We start from the raw sequence: 16509 nt of genomic DNA, 5'->3' as shown, positions 1-16509 counted from the left end.
TGTAGCGACACCGGCCGAGGACAGAGGACTGTAGCGACACCGGCCGAGGACAGAGGACAGAGGACACCGGCCGAGGACAGAGGACTGTAGCGACACCGGCCGAGGACAGAGGACTGTAGCGACACCGGCCGAGGACAGAGGACTGTAGCGACACCGGCCGAGGACAGAGGACTGTAGCGACACCGGCCGAGGACAGAGGACTGTAGCGACACCGGCCGAGGACAGAGGACTGTAGCGACACCGGCCGAGGACAGAGGACTGTAGCGACACCGGCCGAGGACAGAGGACTGTAGCGACACCGGCCGAGGACAGAGGACTGTAGCGACACCGGCCGAGGACAGAGGACTGTAGCGACACCGGCCGAGGACAGAGGACTGTAGCGACACCGGCCGAGGACAGAGGACTGTAGCGACACCGGCCGAGGACAGAGGACTGTAGCGACACCGGCCGAGGACAGAGGACTGTAGCGACACCGGCCGAGGACAGAGGACTGTAGCGACACCGGCCGAGGACAGAGGACTGTAGCGACACCGGCCGAGGACAGAGGACTGTAGCGACACCGGCCGAGGACAGAGGACTGTAGCGACACCGGCCGAGGACAGAGGACTGTAGTGACACCGGCCGAGGACAGAGGAGACAGGAGATGGAGTCAGTGGAGGGAGGACAGAGGACAGAGGCTGAGGCATTTTGATCATGTGTCGTTTGTGGCTCACCTCACGGTAAAATGGCTGCTCGCTCAGGCAGGTAATCTGAGGGGGAAAATGTGTCTGTCCGTCCGTCTGGGCAAAGGCTCCCCCACCCACCCCTCGCTACCCCTTGTGACTGCAGATATCGTGTCTAGTCGACTGTGTACTTTCTCTACCCAGACTCTCATTGCTTTTTAAAGTCCATTACAGCGAGACGGTGTTTGACGGTCCTTCAATATTTGGATCTGCATGAAAAGGCAAATGAATTAGGCATTACAGCTGTACAGTGATCCAAGCAGAAGACCCTGTCAGTTACCAGAGGGTTGATCAACTGAGTCACGAACCTAAAGTCATAGAGTTCAACAGAGTTCTCATGGTTTCATCAACACAGGGTCATGTAAAGCCATAGAGTTCAACAGAGTTCTTATGTTTTCATCAACACAGGGTCATGTAAAGTCATATTAGACTCCTAACACCTGGTTCCAAATAACAGAAGGGGAGGATCCTTCATTCACTGGCTGCAGGTTTAATACATGTCAACGTGATGTCCAACGCCCCGCCCCATAAAGCCAAATTACAAAGAAGGGATGTGGAGGGGAAGGCGTGAGGGGGGAGGAGGAAGGAGTGAGGAGGGGGCTGCAGGTCTAATACATGTCAACGTGAAGGAGGAAGACGTGAGGTGGGGGGTGTGAGTGGGGAAGGAGGAAGGTGTGAGGTGTGAGGGGGGGGCATGAGGGGGGAAGGAGGAAGGCGTGGGGGGGGGCGTGAGGGGGGGCATGAGGGGGGAAGGAGTAAGGCGTGAGGGGGGGCGTGAGGGGGAAGGAGGAAGGCGTGAGGGGGGCATGAGGGGGAAGGAGGAAGGCGTGAGGGGGGGAAGGCGTGAGGGGGGCATGAGGGGGAAAGAGGAAGTCGTGAGGGGGGCGTGAGGAGGAAGGATTGAGGCGTGAGGGGGGAAGGAGGAAGGCGTGAGGGGTAGGAGGAATGCGTGAGGGGGAGGAAGAAGGCGTGATGGGGAGGAGGAAGGCGTGAGGGGGAGGAGGAAGGCATGAGGGGGAGGAGGAAGGCATGAGGGGGAGGAGGAAGGCATGAGGGGGAGGAGGAAGGCATGAGGGGGAGGAGGAAGGCATGAGGGGGAGGAGGAAGGCGTGAGGGGGAGGAGGAAGGCGTGAGGGGGAGGAGGAAGGCGTGAGGGGGAGGAGGAAGGCGTGAGGTGGGAAGGAGGGATGAGGAGGAGGGGCTAGGAGGAAGGGGGGCAGGGATTGGTGCACCTGGGGTCAGTCTCCTTTAATAATGCAGAGAGGCTCATATTCAGAGGATAAAGGAGTATCACTGGGGCTTCTGACTGTTACACTGATTACTGAAGAGGATGAGCTTTCATTAAGGACATCCACCATTTTCCCTGTAGACCGTGAAACACGACATTCAGACCGCAGGCCGTGAAACACGACATTCAGACCGCAGGCCGTGAAACACGACAAAAGCTCCATCTCACTCCAGCAGTAAAGTAATCCAGTGGTCTGTGGAGATAGGAACCCTGTAGACGGCCTGTTCGTGACCATCTCGAACGGCCTGTTCGTGACCATCTCGAACGGCCTGTTCGTGACCATCTCGAACGGCCTGTTCGTGACCATCTGCACGGCCTGTTCGTGATCATCTAGAGCGGCCTGTTCGTGACCATCTAGAGCGGCCTGTTCGTGATCATCTAGAGCGGCCTGTTCGTGATCATCTAGAGCGGCCTGTTCGTGATCATCTAGAGCGGCCTGTTCGTGATCATCTAGAGCGGCCTGTTCGTGATCATCTAGAGCGGCCTGTTCGTGATCATCTAGAGCGGCCTGTTCGTGATCATCTAGAGCGGCCTGTTCGTGACCATCTAGAACGGCCTGTTCGTGACCATCTAGAACGGCCTGTTCGTGACCATCTAGAACGGCCTGTTCGTGACCATCTAGAACGGCCTGTTCGTGACCATCTACACCGGCCTGTTCGTGACCATCTACACGGCCTGTTCGTGACCATCTACACGGCCTGTTCGTGACCATCTAGAACGGCCTGTTCGTGATCATCTGCACGGCCCCGGCACCATTCAAATGTTAATATGGATTGAGTGATATTAGACGCTATTATTATTATTTGAGTGACCAAAAATAACATTAGGTTATCTATGCGCTGTGTTTTCCCGGAATAAAAGCTACAGGAGAACAGTCAACTGCTGAACGAGGACACATTTTATAGTGATTGTTCAGGTTCACCGGTAGCAATAGGTTTTGGTAGTTTTGCCTTAAACAGTGTATATGGTCATTGTTTGTTTTTTTAGATGTTATGAAATAATCAACTATACCCTGTACAAGGACAGCAATCGCGTTTTGCGAGGAGCACGGCATGGCCCGAAGCGGGAGGACGAAATTAGCTTAACATTTGATTTTGAGATGGGGGTGAAATGCTAAATAAATACAGATTGGTAATGCCATTGCTCATTTGTAATCAATACATATAGATACATTACTAGCCCACAAAAATAAATCAAATTAATTAGTGGGTGATATGGTGATTTCACAACCAAAGTATTCTGATAGTGGAGTGGTAGATGTCTAGTCTCCTTTATGGCTCTAATCTGATAGTGGTAGATGTCTAGTCTCCTTTATGGCTCTAATCTGATAGTGTAGATGTCTAGTCTCCTTTATGGCTCTAATCTGATAGTGTAGATGTCTAGTCTCCTTTATGGCTCTAATCTGATAGTGGAAAATGTCTAGTCTCCATTATGGCTCTAATCTGATAGTGTAGATGTCTAGTCTCCTTTATGGCTCTAATCTGATAGTGGAAAATGTCTAGTCTCCATTATGGCTCTAATCTGATAGTGTAGATGTCTAGTCTCCTTTATGGCTCTAATCTGATAGTGTAGATGTCTAGTCTCCTTTATGGCTCTAATCTGATAGTGTAGATGTCTAGTCTCCTTTATGGCTCTAATCTGATAGTGGAAATTGTCTAGTCTCCTTTATGGCTCTAATCTGATAGTGGCAGATGTCTAGTCTCCTTTATGGCTCTAATCTGATAGTGGTAGATGTCTAGTCTCCTTTATGGCTCTAATCTGATAGTGTAGATGTCTAGTCTCCTTTATGGCTCTAATCTGATAGTGGAAAATGTCTAGTCTCCATTATGGCTCTAATCTGATAGTGTAGATGTCTAGTCTCCTTTATGGCTCTAATCTGATAGTGGAAAATGTCTAGTCTCCATTATGGCTCTAATCTGATAGTGGCAGATGTCTAGTCTCCTTTATGGCTCTAATCTGATAGTGTAGATGTCTAGTCTCCTTTATGCTCTAATCTGATAGTGGAAAATGTCTAGTCTCCATTATGGCTCTAATCTGATAGTGTAGATGTCTAGTCTCCTTTATGGCTCTAATCTGATAGTGGTAGATGTCTAGTCTCCTTTATGGCTCTAATCTGATAGTGGAAAATGTCTAGTCTCCATTATGGCTCTAATCTGATAGTGGCAGATGTCTAGTCTCCTTTATGGCTCTAATCTGATAGTGGCAGATGTCTAGTCACCTTTATGGCTCTAATCTGATAGTGTAGATGTCTAGTCTCTCAGAGCAGCTGTATGGGACCGAAGATGACCTCAGTCCTACACATATAGCAGCAGAACAGGGCAGCTGTATAGGGGGAAGATGACCGTTCACCTCTCTCTCCCCCTCCCCCCTCTCTCCCCATCCCCCCTCTCTCCCCCTCCCCCTCTCTCCTCACTACTTCTCCGGACATCAACCTGCCTTGACTTTGCAGGCCTTTTAAAACCCATGAACTTGAACTGCCAGCCCCGTTGCCAGCCCCGCTCAACCAGCCCCGCTGCCAGCCCCGCTCAACCAGCCCCCCTGCCAGTCCCGCTCAACCAGCCCCGCTCAACAAGCCCCGCTGCCAGTCCCGCTCAACCAGCCCCGCTCAACAAGACCCGCTGCCAGTCCCGCTCAACCAGCCCCGCTGCCAGTCCCGCTCAACCAGCCCCGCTCAACCAGCCCCGCTGCCAGTCCCGCTCAACCAGCCCCGCTGCCAGCCCCGCTCAACCAGCCCCGCTGCCAGCCCCGCTCAACAAGCCCCGCTGCCAGTCCCGCTCAACCAGCCCCGCTCAACAAGACCCGCTGCCAGTCCCGCTCAACCAGCCCCGCTGCCAGTCCCGCTCAACCAGCCCCGCTCAACCAGCCCCGCTGCCAGTCCCGCTCAACCAGCCCCGCTGCCAGCCCCGCTCAACCAGCCCCGCTGCCAGCCCCGCTCAACCAGCCCCGCTGCCAGCCCCGCTCAACCAGCCCCGCTCAACAAGACCCGCTGCCAGTCCCGCTCAACCAGCCCCGCTCAACAAGCCCCGCTGCCAGTCCCGCTCAACAAGCCCCGCTCAACAAGCCCCGCTGCCAGTCCCGCTCAACCAGCCCCGCAGCAGGCCCAACACCCATCATCCCGTGATTTACTATGAATAATAAAACCAGACTAACGGTTCAACTTGATGAACGCTCTTTGTCCCTCATTTGATTGTCGTGCACACGGCCGCACAGAGCAGCCGCCACCATTATCCCCCCCGTGGGGGTCCAACGACAGGGGGGGGGGCACCCCACCTGGAAATGCTCCTGTCCAGTCTCTCTTCTCATCCGAACACAATATCAACGTGTTCATACAGCCTGGAGCGGGCGCCCTGAAAAACCTCCTACAATTCATCAGACAGCCGGGCTGTAGGGTGGCCTGTCAGGGAGATGGAGAGGACACGAAGGAAGCATCGGAGTGGTGTGTGTGTGTGTGTGTGTGTGTGTGTGTGTGTGTGTGTGTGTGTCCGTGGACAGTAAACGACAGCACGGGGACAGGGCGGACGGCCGTCTGTATGTTAACAGCAGCAGGAGACACGCGCCTGATGAAAAGCACAGAGGGGATTTCATCTAGACCTCCATATTGATCTCATCAGAATTGACTGTCTGTTTATTCTGTTTAAGTCAAAATGTAGCCGTATTGTTAACCTCTCAGAATAGAGAAGGGTCAAGGAGGCGGTGTTATAGCTGACTACAATACTGCAGAGTAGGTGGTGGTGGTGCTACAGAGTAGGTGGTGCTGCTACAGAGTAGGTGGTGCTGCTACAGAGTAGGTGGTGCTGCTGCTACAGAGTAGGTGGTGCTGCTGCTACAGAGTAGGTGGTGCTGCTACAGAGAAGGTGGTGCTGCTACAGAGTAGGTGGTGCTGCTGCTACAGAGTAGGTGGTGCTGCTGCTACAGAGTAGGTGGTGCTGCTGCTACAGAGTAGGTGGTGCTGCTGCTACAGAGTAGGTGGTGCTGCTACAGAGAAGGTGGTGCTGCTGCTACAGAGTAGGTGGTGCTGCTGCTACAGAGTAGGTGGTGCTGCTGCTACAGAGTAGGTGGTGCTGCTGCTACAGAGTAGGTGGTGCTGCTACAGAGTAGGTGGTGCTGCTGCTACAGAGTAGGTGGTGCTGCTGCTACAGAGTAGGTGGTGCTGCTACAGAGAAGGTGGTGCTGCTGCTACAGAGTAGGTGGTGCTGCTGCTACAGAGTAGGTGGTGCTGCTGCTACAGAGTAGGTGGTGCTGCTACAGAGAAGGTGGTGCTGCTACAGAGTAGGTGGTGCTGCTGCTACAGAGTAGGTGGTGCTGCTGCTACAGAGTAGGTGGTGCTGCTGCTACAGAGTAGGTGGTGCTGCTGCTACAGAGTAGGTGGTGCTGCTACAGAGAAGGTGGTGCTGCTGCTACAGAGTAGGTGGTGCTGCTGCTACAGAGTAGGTGGTGCTGCTGCTACAGAGTAGGTGGTGCTGCTGCTACAGAGTAGGTGGTGCTGCTACAGAGTAGGTGGTGCTGCTGCTACAGAGTAGGTGGTGCTGCTGCTACAGAGTAGGTGGTGCTGCTACAGAGAAGGTGGTGCTGCTGCTACAGAGTAGGTGGTGCTGCTGCTACAGAGTAGGTGGTGCTGCTGCTACAGAGTAGGTGGTGCTGCTACAGAGTAGGTGGTGCTGCTACAGAGTAGGTGGTGCTGCTACAGAGTAGGTGGTGCTGCTACAGAGTAGGTGCACCAAACTGTTCGAACTTTTGTGGATTTTGTGATAAACTGATGTCCGAGATGTCTCCGTCTGACAAACAGCGTTCTAGCCGCGACCTTTCACCTCAGAGGCGGAAGTGCGTCATGACTTGGACCTGAAGAAAAAAAACCAAGAAGGATTTCACCGTACTGGTAAGTGCCACTCGGTTGAGTTGGAAGGAGGATATAAGAGTTCAAAGAGACGAATACGAGACGACAGAGGAGGAAGGATGTTGACAGGAATACGGAGAGTGACATGGTTGAGTTGTGTTTCCATGACAACAACACTAACAGTCAGTTCACCGTGGGCGGACCGGAGGCAACACTTCAGCCAACACGATACCCACATTACCTGATGAATATTCTATAGCGGCCGGGAGCACTTTCCAAACAGTCAAGTCTTAATGGAAAAAAAAAACAGGAATTAACTCCCAACAAATATTTCAGGGAGCTGGTTTCTGAGTATGCTAATATAATGTGTATTAAATGCAATAAATCGTGTATAATATGTGGCTTAAAACGCATATTAGAGTACATATTACACAGAATATTACAGTACAATACTAAATATGATCCTTCACGCAAAGGGAAAGGCCCACTCAGCTTTACCTCTTACGAAGTGTAACGGATGTGAAACGGCGAGCTTAGTTAGCGGTGGTGTTCGCGCTAAATAGCGTTTCAATCGGTGACGTCACTTGCTCTGAGACCTTGAAGTAGTGGTTCCCCTTGCTCTGAGACCTTGAAGTAGTAGTTCCCCCTTGCTCTGAGACCTTGAAGTAGTGGTTCCCCCTTGCTCTGAGACCTTGAAGTAGTGGTTCCCCTTGCCCTGAGAGCGTGAAGTAGTGGTTCTCCTTGCTCTGAGACCTTGAAGTAGTGGTTCCCCCTTGCTCTGAGACCTTGAAGTAGTAGTTCCCCTTGCCCTGAGACCTTGAAGTAGTGGTTCCCCTTGCTCTGCAAAGGGCCGCAGCTTTTGTGGAGCGATGGGTAACAATGCTTCGTGGGTGACGGTTGTTGATGTGTGCAGAGGGTCCCTGGTTCGCGCCTGACAAGTAATCTAACAACTCCACAACAACTACCTAATACACACAATTTTTTTAAAAAGGAATAAGAATATAAATATATGGATGAACAATGACAGAAAATAAATACATTTAAAAAATATATTAAAATCCTGCAAAGTTTCCTCAGGACCAGAAGCGAGGCAGCCCTCTCTGTCGTCGCCATCTTGAAGCCACCGGGGCTATGCCATAGAATGAGTGAATCATGTGGTTCATCGGTGTTTTCTAAATAACAGTATTTACCTGTGAAGCAGCGAGAGGCTGTATCGTATCTAATGTTCCCAGAACCACGGTGGACGACCAATCAACCGCAGAGGCACACACACACACACACACACACCAGACCGCAGAGCCTCTGCCAGTGTGCCGGAAAACATACCTGCCATTTTTACCACAGCATCCGATCCAAGATGGCAGCCATCTAGTCGCCTCAAAATCACGTCGCCAACTGAACTGCCAAATAGACCTCAATCACCTTCTATAGAAACCACGGGAGACAGACTCCCCCCGTCTTCTGAAGCTCTGATAATGATCATGTGATTACAGGCCGGGTCGACATTTAAAGACTTCTGATATGCAGGTTCCTTCCTGAACTAGCTGGGCATATACCCTAATATTTCTGAGTGCTTCACTCTTGAGGTTTTCCATCTACAATCATCAGAAACCTTTCATATACACTATATATATAGAAATATATAAATATATATCACGTCTTTGAAGTCTCTTCTGAGAGCCCCTGCATTATTGACGATATAGATCATAACCCACGGGAGAGACTTAGATATGTAATGTTATCCATAAAAATGAAATAAAAACCAGACCTACTTATTAGTAAGTTTCCTAACTTTTCACATCTCCCCACACAGACGAAGTAGCTAGAGGGCGTCGCCATGGAGACTGGCACGAGGGAGAGAGTGATGGGAGACCAACAGTGATACAACTATATCTGACACAAAATCACACCTCGACAGATAACTACACCACCTCTACAGATAACTACACCACCTCTACAGATAACTACACCACCTCTACAGATAACTACACCACCTCTACAGATAACTACACCACCTCTACAGATAACTACACCACCTCTACAGATAACTACACCACCTCTACAGATAACTACACCACCTCTACAGATGACTACACCACCTGATAACTACACCACCTCTACAGATAACTACACCACCTCTACAGATAACTACACCACCTCTACAGATAACTACACCACCTGATAACTACACCACCTCTACAGATAACTATACCACCAGATAACTACACCACCTCTACAGATAACTACACCACCTCTACAGATAACTACATCACCTCTACAGATAACTACACCACCTGATAACTACACCACCTCTACAGATAACTACACCACCTGATAACTACACCACCTCTACAGATAACTACACCACCTCTACAGATAACTACACCACCTCTAGAGATAACTACACCACCTCTACAGATAACTACACCACCTCTACAGATAACTACACCACCTCTACAGATAACTACACCACCTCTACAGATAACTACACCACCAGATAACTATACCACCTCTACAGATAACTATACCACCTCTACAGATAACTATACCACCAGATAACTACACCACCTCTACAGATAACTACACCACCTCTACAGATAACTACATCACCTCTACAGATAACTACACCACCTGATAACTACACCACCTCTACAGATAACTACACCACCTGATAACTACACCACCTCTACAGATAACTACACCACCTCTACAGATAACTACACCACCTCTAGAGATAACTACACCACCTCTACAGATAACTACACCACCTCTACAGATAACTACACCACCTCTACAGATAACTACACCACCACCTCTACAGATAACTACACCACCTCTACAGATAACTACACCACCTCTACAGATAACTACACCACCTCTACAGATAACTACACCACCTCTACAGATAACTACACCACCTCTACAGATAACTACACCACCTCTACAGATGACTACACCACCTCTACAGATGACTACACCACCTCTACAGATGACTACACCACCTCTACAGATAACTACACCACCTCTACAGATAACTACACCACCTCTACAGATAACTACACCACCTCTACAGATAACTACACCACCTCTACAGATAACTACACCACCTCTACAGATAACTACACCACCTCTACAGATAACTACACCACCTCTACAGATAACTACACCACCTCTACAGATAACTACACCACCTCTACAGATAACTACACCACCTCTACAGATAACTACACCACCTCTACAGATGACTACACCACCTGATAACTACACCACCTCTACAGATAACTACACCACCTCTACAGATAACTACACCACCTCTACAGATAACTACACCACCTCTACAGATAACTACACCACCTCTACAGATAACTACACCACCTCTACAGATAACTACACCACCTCTACAGATAACTACACCACCTCTACAGATAACTACACCACCTCTACAGATAACTACACCACCTCTACAGATAACTACACCACCTCTACAGATAACTACACCACCTCTACAGATAACTACACCACCTCTACAGATAACTACACCACCTCTACAGATAACTATACCACCTCTACAGATAACTATACCACCTCTACAGATAACTATACTACCTCTACAGATAACTATACCACCGCTACAGATAACTATACCACCTCTACAGATAACTATACCACCTCTACAGATAACTACACCACCTCTATAGATAACTATACCACCTCTACAGATAACTATACCACCTCTACAGATAACTACACCACCAGATAACTATACCACCTCTACAGATAACTACACCACCTCTACAGATAACTACACCACCTCTACAGATGACTACATCACCTGATAACTACACCACCTCTACAGATAACTACACCACCTCTACAGATAACTACACCACCTCTACAGATAACTACACCACCTCTACAGATAACTACACCACCTCTACAGATAACTACACCACCTCTACAGATAACTACACCACCTCTACAGATAACTACACCACCTCTACAGATAACTACACCACCTCTACAGATAACTACACCACCTCTATAGATAACTATACCACCTCTACAGATAACTACACCACCAGATAACTATACCACCTCTACAGATAACTATACCACCTCTACAGATAACTACACCACCTCTACAGATAACTACACCACCTCTACAGATAACTATACCACCTCTACAGATAACTATACCACCTCTACAGATAACTACACCACCAGATAACTACACCACCAGATAACTATACCACCTCTACAGATAACTATACCACCTCTACAGATAACTATACCACCTCTACAGATAACTACACCACCTCTACAGATAACTACACCACCTCTACAGATAACTACACCACCTCTACAGATAACTACACCACCTCTACAGATAACTACACCACCTCTACAGATAACTACACCACCTCTACAGATAACTACACCACCTCTATAGATAACTATACCACCTCTACAGATAACTACACCACCAGATAACTATACCACCTCTACAGATAACTATACCACCTCTACAGATAACTATACCACCTCTACAGATAACTACACCACCTCTACAGATAACTACACCACCTCTACAGATAACTACACCACCTCTACAGATAACTACACCACCTCTACAGATAACTACACCACCTCTACAGATAACTACACCACCTCTACAGATAACTACACCACCTCTACAGATAACTACACCACCTCTACAGATAACTACACCACCTCTACAGATAACTACACCACCTCTACAGATAACTACACCACCTCTACAGATGACTACACCACCTCTACAGATGACTACACCACCTGATGACTACACCACCTGATAACTACACCACCTGATAACTACACCACCTCTACAGATAACTACACCACCTCTACAGATAACTACACCACCTCTACAGATAACTACACCACCTCTACAGATAACTACACCACCTCTACAGATAACTACACCACCTCTACAGATAACTACACCACCTCTACAGATAACTACACCACCTCTACAGATAACTACACCACCTCTACAGATAACTACACCACCAGATAACTACACCACCTGATAACTACACCACCTCTACAGATAACTACACCACCTCTACAGATAACTACACCACCTCTACAGATAACTACACCACCTCTACAGATAACTACACCACCTCTACAGATAACTACACCACCTCTACAGATAACTACACCACCAGATAACTACACCACCAGATAACTATACCACCTCTACAGATAACTATACCACCTCTACAGATAACTATACCACCAGATAACTACACCACCTCTACAGATAACTACACCACCTCTACAGATAACTACATCACCTCTACAGATAACTACACCACCAGATAACTACACCACCTCTACAGATAACTACACCACCTCTACAGATAACTACACCACCTCTACAGATAACTACACCACCTCTACAGATAACTACACCACCTCTACAGATAACTACACCACCTCTACAGATAACTACACCACCTCTACAGATAACTACACCACCTCTACAGATAACTACACCACCTCTACAGATAACTACACCACCTCTACAGATAACTACACCACCTCTACAGATAACTACACCACCTCTACAGATGACTACACCACCTCTACAGATGACTACACCACCTCTACAGATGACTACACCACCTCTACAGATGACTACACCACCTGATAACTACACCACCTCTACAGATAACTACACCACCTCTACAGATAACTACACCACCTCTACAGATAACTACACCACCTCTACAGATAACTACACCACCTCTACAGATAACTACACCACCTCTACAGATAACTACACCACCTCTACAGATAACTACACCACCTCTACAGATAACTACACCACCTCTACAGATAACTACACCACCTCTACAGATAACTACACCACCTCTACAGATGACTACACCACCTCTACAGATGACTACACCACCTCTACAGATGACTACACCACCTCTACAGATGACTACACCACCTCTACAGATGACTACACCACCTCTACAGATGACTACACCACCTCTACAGATGACTACACCACCTCTACAGATGACTACACCACCTGATAACTACACCACCTCTACAGATAACTACACCACCTCTACAGATAACTACACCACCTCTACAGATAACTACACCACCTCTACAGATAACTACACCACCTCTACAGATAACTACACCACCTCTACAGATAACTACACCACCTCTACAGATAACTACACCACCTCTACAGATAACTACACCACCTCTACAGATAACTACACCACCTCTACAGATAACTACACCACCTCTACAGATAACTACACCACCTCTACAGATAACTACACCACCTGATAACTACACCACCTGATAACTACACCACCTCTACAGATAACTATACCACCTCTACAGATAACTACACCACCTCTACAGATAACTACACCACCTCTACAGATAACTACACCACCTCTACAGATGACTACACCACCTGATAACTACACCACCTCTACAGATAACTACACCACCTCTACAGATAACTATACCACCTCTACAGATAACTACACCACCTCTATAGATAACTATACCACCTCTACAGATAACTATACCACCTCTACAGATAACTACACCACCAGATAACTACACCACCTCTACAGATAACTACACCACCTCTACAGATAACTACACCACCTCTACAGATAACTACACCACCTCTACAGATAACTACACCACCTCTACAGATGACTACATCACCTGATAACTACACCACCTCTACAGATAACTACACCACCTCTACAGATAACTACACCACCTCTACAGATAACTACACCACCTCTACAGATAACTACACCACCTCTACAGATAACTACACCACCTCTATAGATAACTATACCACCTCTACAGATAACTATACCACCTCTACAGATAACTACACCACCAGATAACTACACCACCAGATAACTATACCACCTCTACAGATAACTATACCACCTCTACAGATAACTATACCACCTCTACAGATAACTACACCACCTCTACAGATAACTACACCACCTCTACAGATAACTACACCACCAGATAACTATACCACCTCTACAGATAACTATACCACCTCTACAGATAACTATACCACCTCTACAGATAACTATACCACCTCTACAGATAACTATACCACCTCTACAGATAACTACACCACCTGATAACTACACCACCTCTACAGATAACTATAGGTGTTAGGTTCAGAGGTTACGGTTAGGTTCAGAGGTTACGGTTAGGTTCAGAGGTTACGGTTAGGTTCAGAGGTTACGGTTAGGTTCAGAGGTTACGGTTAGGTGAAGGGAAAATGGGAATCAATAGTTTGGCATCCACAAGGATAGCAAAACAAATGTGTGCATGCATTTCTACATGTGTCTAAGCCCAGTAGAGGCCCTCGGGTCGTACGACGGGTCCCCGATACTTCAGTGAGAGCACCCCCCCCTACCCACCCACCATGGCCCCCTTCCCCCAGCCTCCCCTCACTCCCCAGCCCTCATCGTTCATCTCTCACTCCATGGATCAGCCGCTGACCTTAGGAAAAGGTCAGCGGACACCACTGAGCTAACAGCCTGTCGGGGCTCTCCAGCTGAAAAACAGGGGAGGGACACCACTGAGCTAACAGCCTGTCGGGGCTCTCCCGCTGAAAAACAGGGGAGGGACACCACTGAGCTAACAGCCTGTCAGGGCTCTCCAGCTGAAAAACAGGGGAGGGACACCACTGAGCTAACAGCCTGTCAGGGCTCTCCAGCTGAAAAACAGGGGAGGGACACCACTGAGCTAACAGCCTGTCGGGGCTCTCCAGCTGAAAAACAGGGGAGGGACACCACTGAGCTAACAGCCTGTCGGGGCTCTCCAGCTGAAAAACAGGGGAGGGACACCACTGAGCTAACAGCCTGTCGGGGCTCTCCAGCTGAAAAACAGGGGAGGGACACCACTGAGCTAACAGCCTGTCGGGGCTCTCCAACGCATTTAGTATCCTCACGTCCGGACACATGGGACTCACCCTAAGTAGAGGAAAGAGAAAGCGCTTGGTCAGGAACCTGGCTGTAATAAGGCTTCATTAAAACAGGCTAACGGCTCTCAGTGGATCAATGAGGCCTAAAACTAGGTCATTAAAAGAGTTTTAACTCATTAAACCAATAAAATGTTGACCAGTGGACTGGCCGGAGAGATCTTTAGCCAATCAGAGTAGGGCTCCTCTAGTAAGTTTGACTCTCACCCCGAGGTGTGTGGTGTGGCCTGACTGATGGTGATACCATAGGGCTGTGTGTGAAAACATTAGCTCGCCCGCTGTCAAATCCTTGCTTCCGCCATGTTTGTTTCCTCAACTCTTCTCAACGCAGAGTCATCAAGGATTTGACAGCTTGTAAATGTTTTTCAGAAACCGCCAAAACATACACTTCCTGGCAGCGAGGATGCACTTCCTGGCAGCGAGGGTGCACTTCCTGGCAGCGAGGGTGCACTTCCTGGCAGCGAGGGTGCACTTCCTGGCAGCGAGGATACACTTCCTGGCAGCGAGGATACACTTCCTGGCAGTGTGAATAAACTGCGACGCGGGCGGTTTCTCAACACGAGTCCACGACCCTGTTACAGACCAGTTAGACCCTGTTACAGACCAGTTAGACCCTGTTACAGACCAGTTAGACCCTGTTACAGACCAGTTAGACCCTGTTACAGACCAGTTAGACCCTGTTACAGACCAGTTAGACCCTGTTACAGACCAGTTAGACCCTGTTACAGACCAGTTAGACCCTGTTACAGACAGACCCCGTTACAGACAGAACCCGTTACAGACCCCGTTACAAACCCCGTTACAAACCCTGTTACAAACCCTGTTACAGACCCCGTTACAGACAGACCCCGTTACAGACAGACCCCGTTACAGACAGACCCCGTTACAGACCCTGGTACAGACCCCGTTACAGACCCCGTTACAAACCCCGTTACAAACCCCGTTACAAACCCTGTTACAGACCCTGTTACAGGCCCCGTTACAAACCCGTTACAGCTGGTGCTCAATATTATACAGCTATTACTTCATGAATGTGTGAAACGATAACTGGCTGAAGAGGAGTCGCTAACAACAGGAGCTGTCCCCCAAACAGCACTCTATTCCCTAGATAGTGCTGTTCACTACTTTACACCAGAGGGTGAATACCTTGACATTTGTCGGGATGCATCCCAGAGTGATTTAAGCGGCTGGGGAGGGAGGCAGATGGGTCAGACTAAAGCTGGTGATACACTAGCAAATTTCCCGAGCAACGTTTGCCAGCAATGAACAGATGAAAGGAGGTTGTCCGCTTTCTGTAGGTATACGTTTTGTTACTCAGCTCTCAATTTTAAGCTCAAAAGTAACTTCTCTTTTACAATCTAGATATTTGATATGGCTTTGAGATTATGGAGCGTGTGAAATGCGCATTGGCCATCGCGATTGCATGGGCCTCATTGGGAGGTAGGCTACAACAGCAATGTTTTGGGGGCATTTTTTATTTATTTTTACTGTTAGATTAGATACATGGGCGGGTTTTATGTTCAGAATTAGAGATATAGCTAATATGTTGAGTTTCCACTTACTCAGGTGGTGAATTAGCATCAAATAAATCAAATCACTTCTATTGAACGAAACT

At 48.5% G+C, this 16509-nt stretch overlaps 1 protein-coding gene across 1 annotated transcript; it reads left to right on the top strand.

Annotated features, from left to right (window-relative positions):
* The first annotated feature begins 4473 nt into the window (after nt 1-4473).
* Nucleotides 4474-15423, top strand: LOC135519855 (uncharacterized). The gene is made up of 3 exons (XM_064945062.1): nt 4474-5127; nt 14271-14424; nt 15293-15423. Exons 1-3 carry the CDS (start codon nt 4474-4476, stop codon nt 15421-15423), a joined length of 939 nt encoding a protein of 312 aa, XP_064801134.1.
* Nucleotides 15424-16509: the final 1086 nt, after the last annotated feature.

The sequence above is a fragment of the Oncorhynchus masou genome, chromosome 29, assembly GCF_036934945.1.
Source record: "Oncorhynchus masou masou isolate Uvic2021 chromosome 29, UVic_Omas_1.1, whole genome shotgun sequence".
Classification (NCBI taxonomy): domain Eukaryota; kingdom Metazoa; phylum Chordata; class Actinopteri; order Salmoniformes; family Salmonidae; genus Oncorhynchus; species Oncorhynchus masou.
The sequence above is the reverse complement of the archived record's forward strand: the minus strand, read 5'-3'. Positions and strand labels throughout refer to the sequence as shown.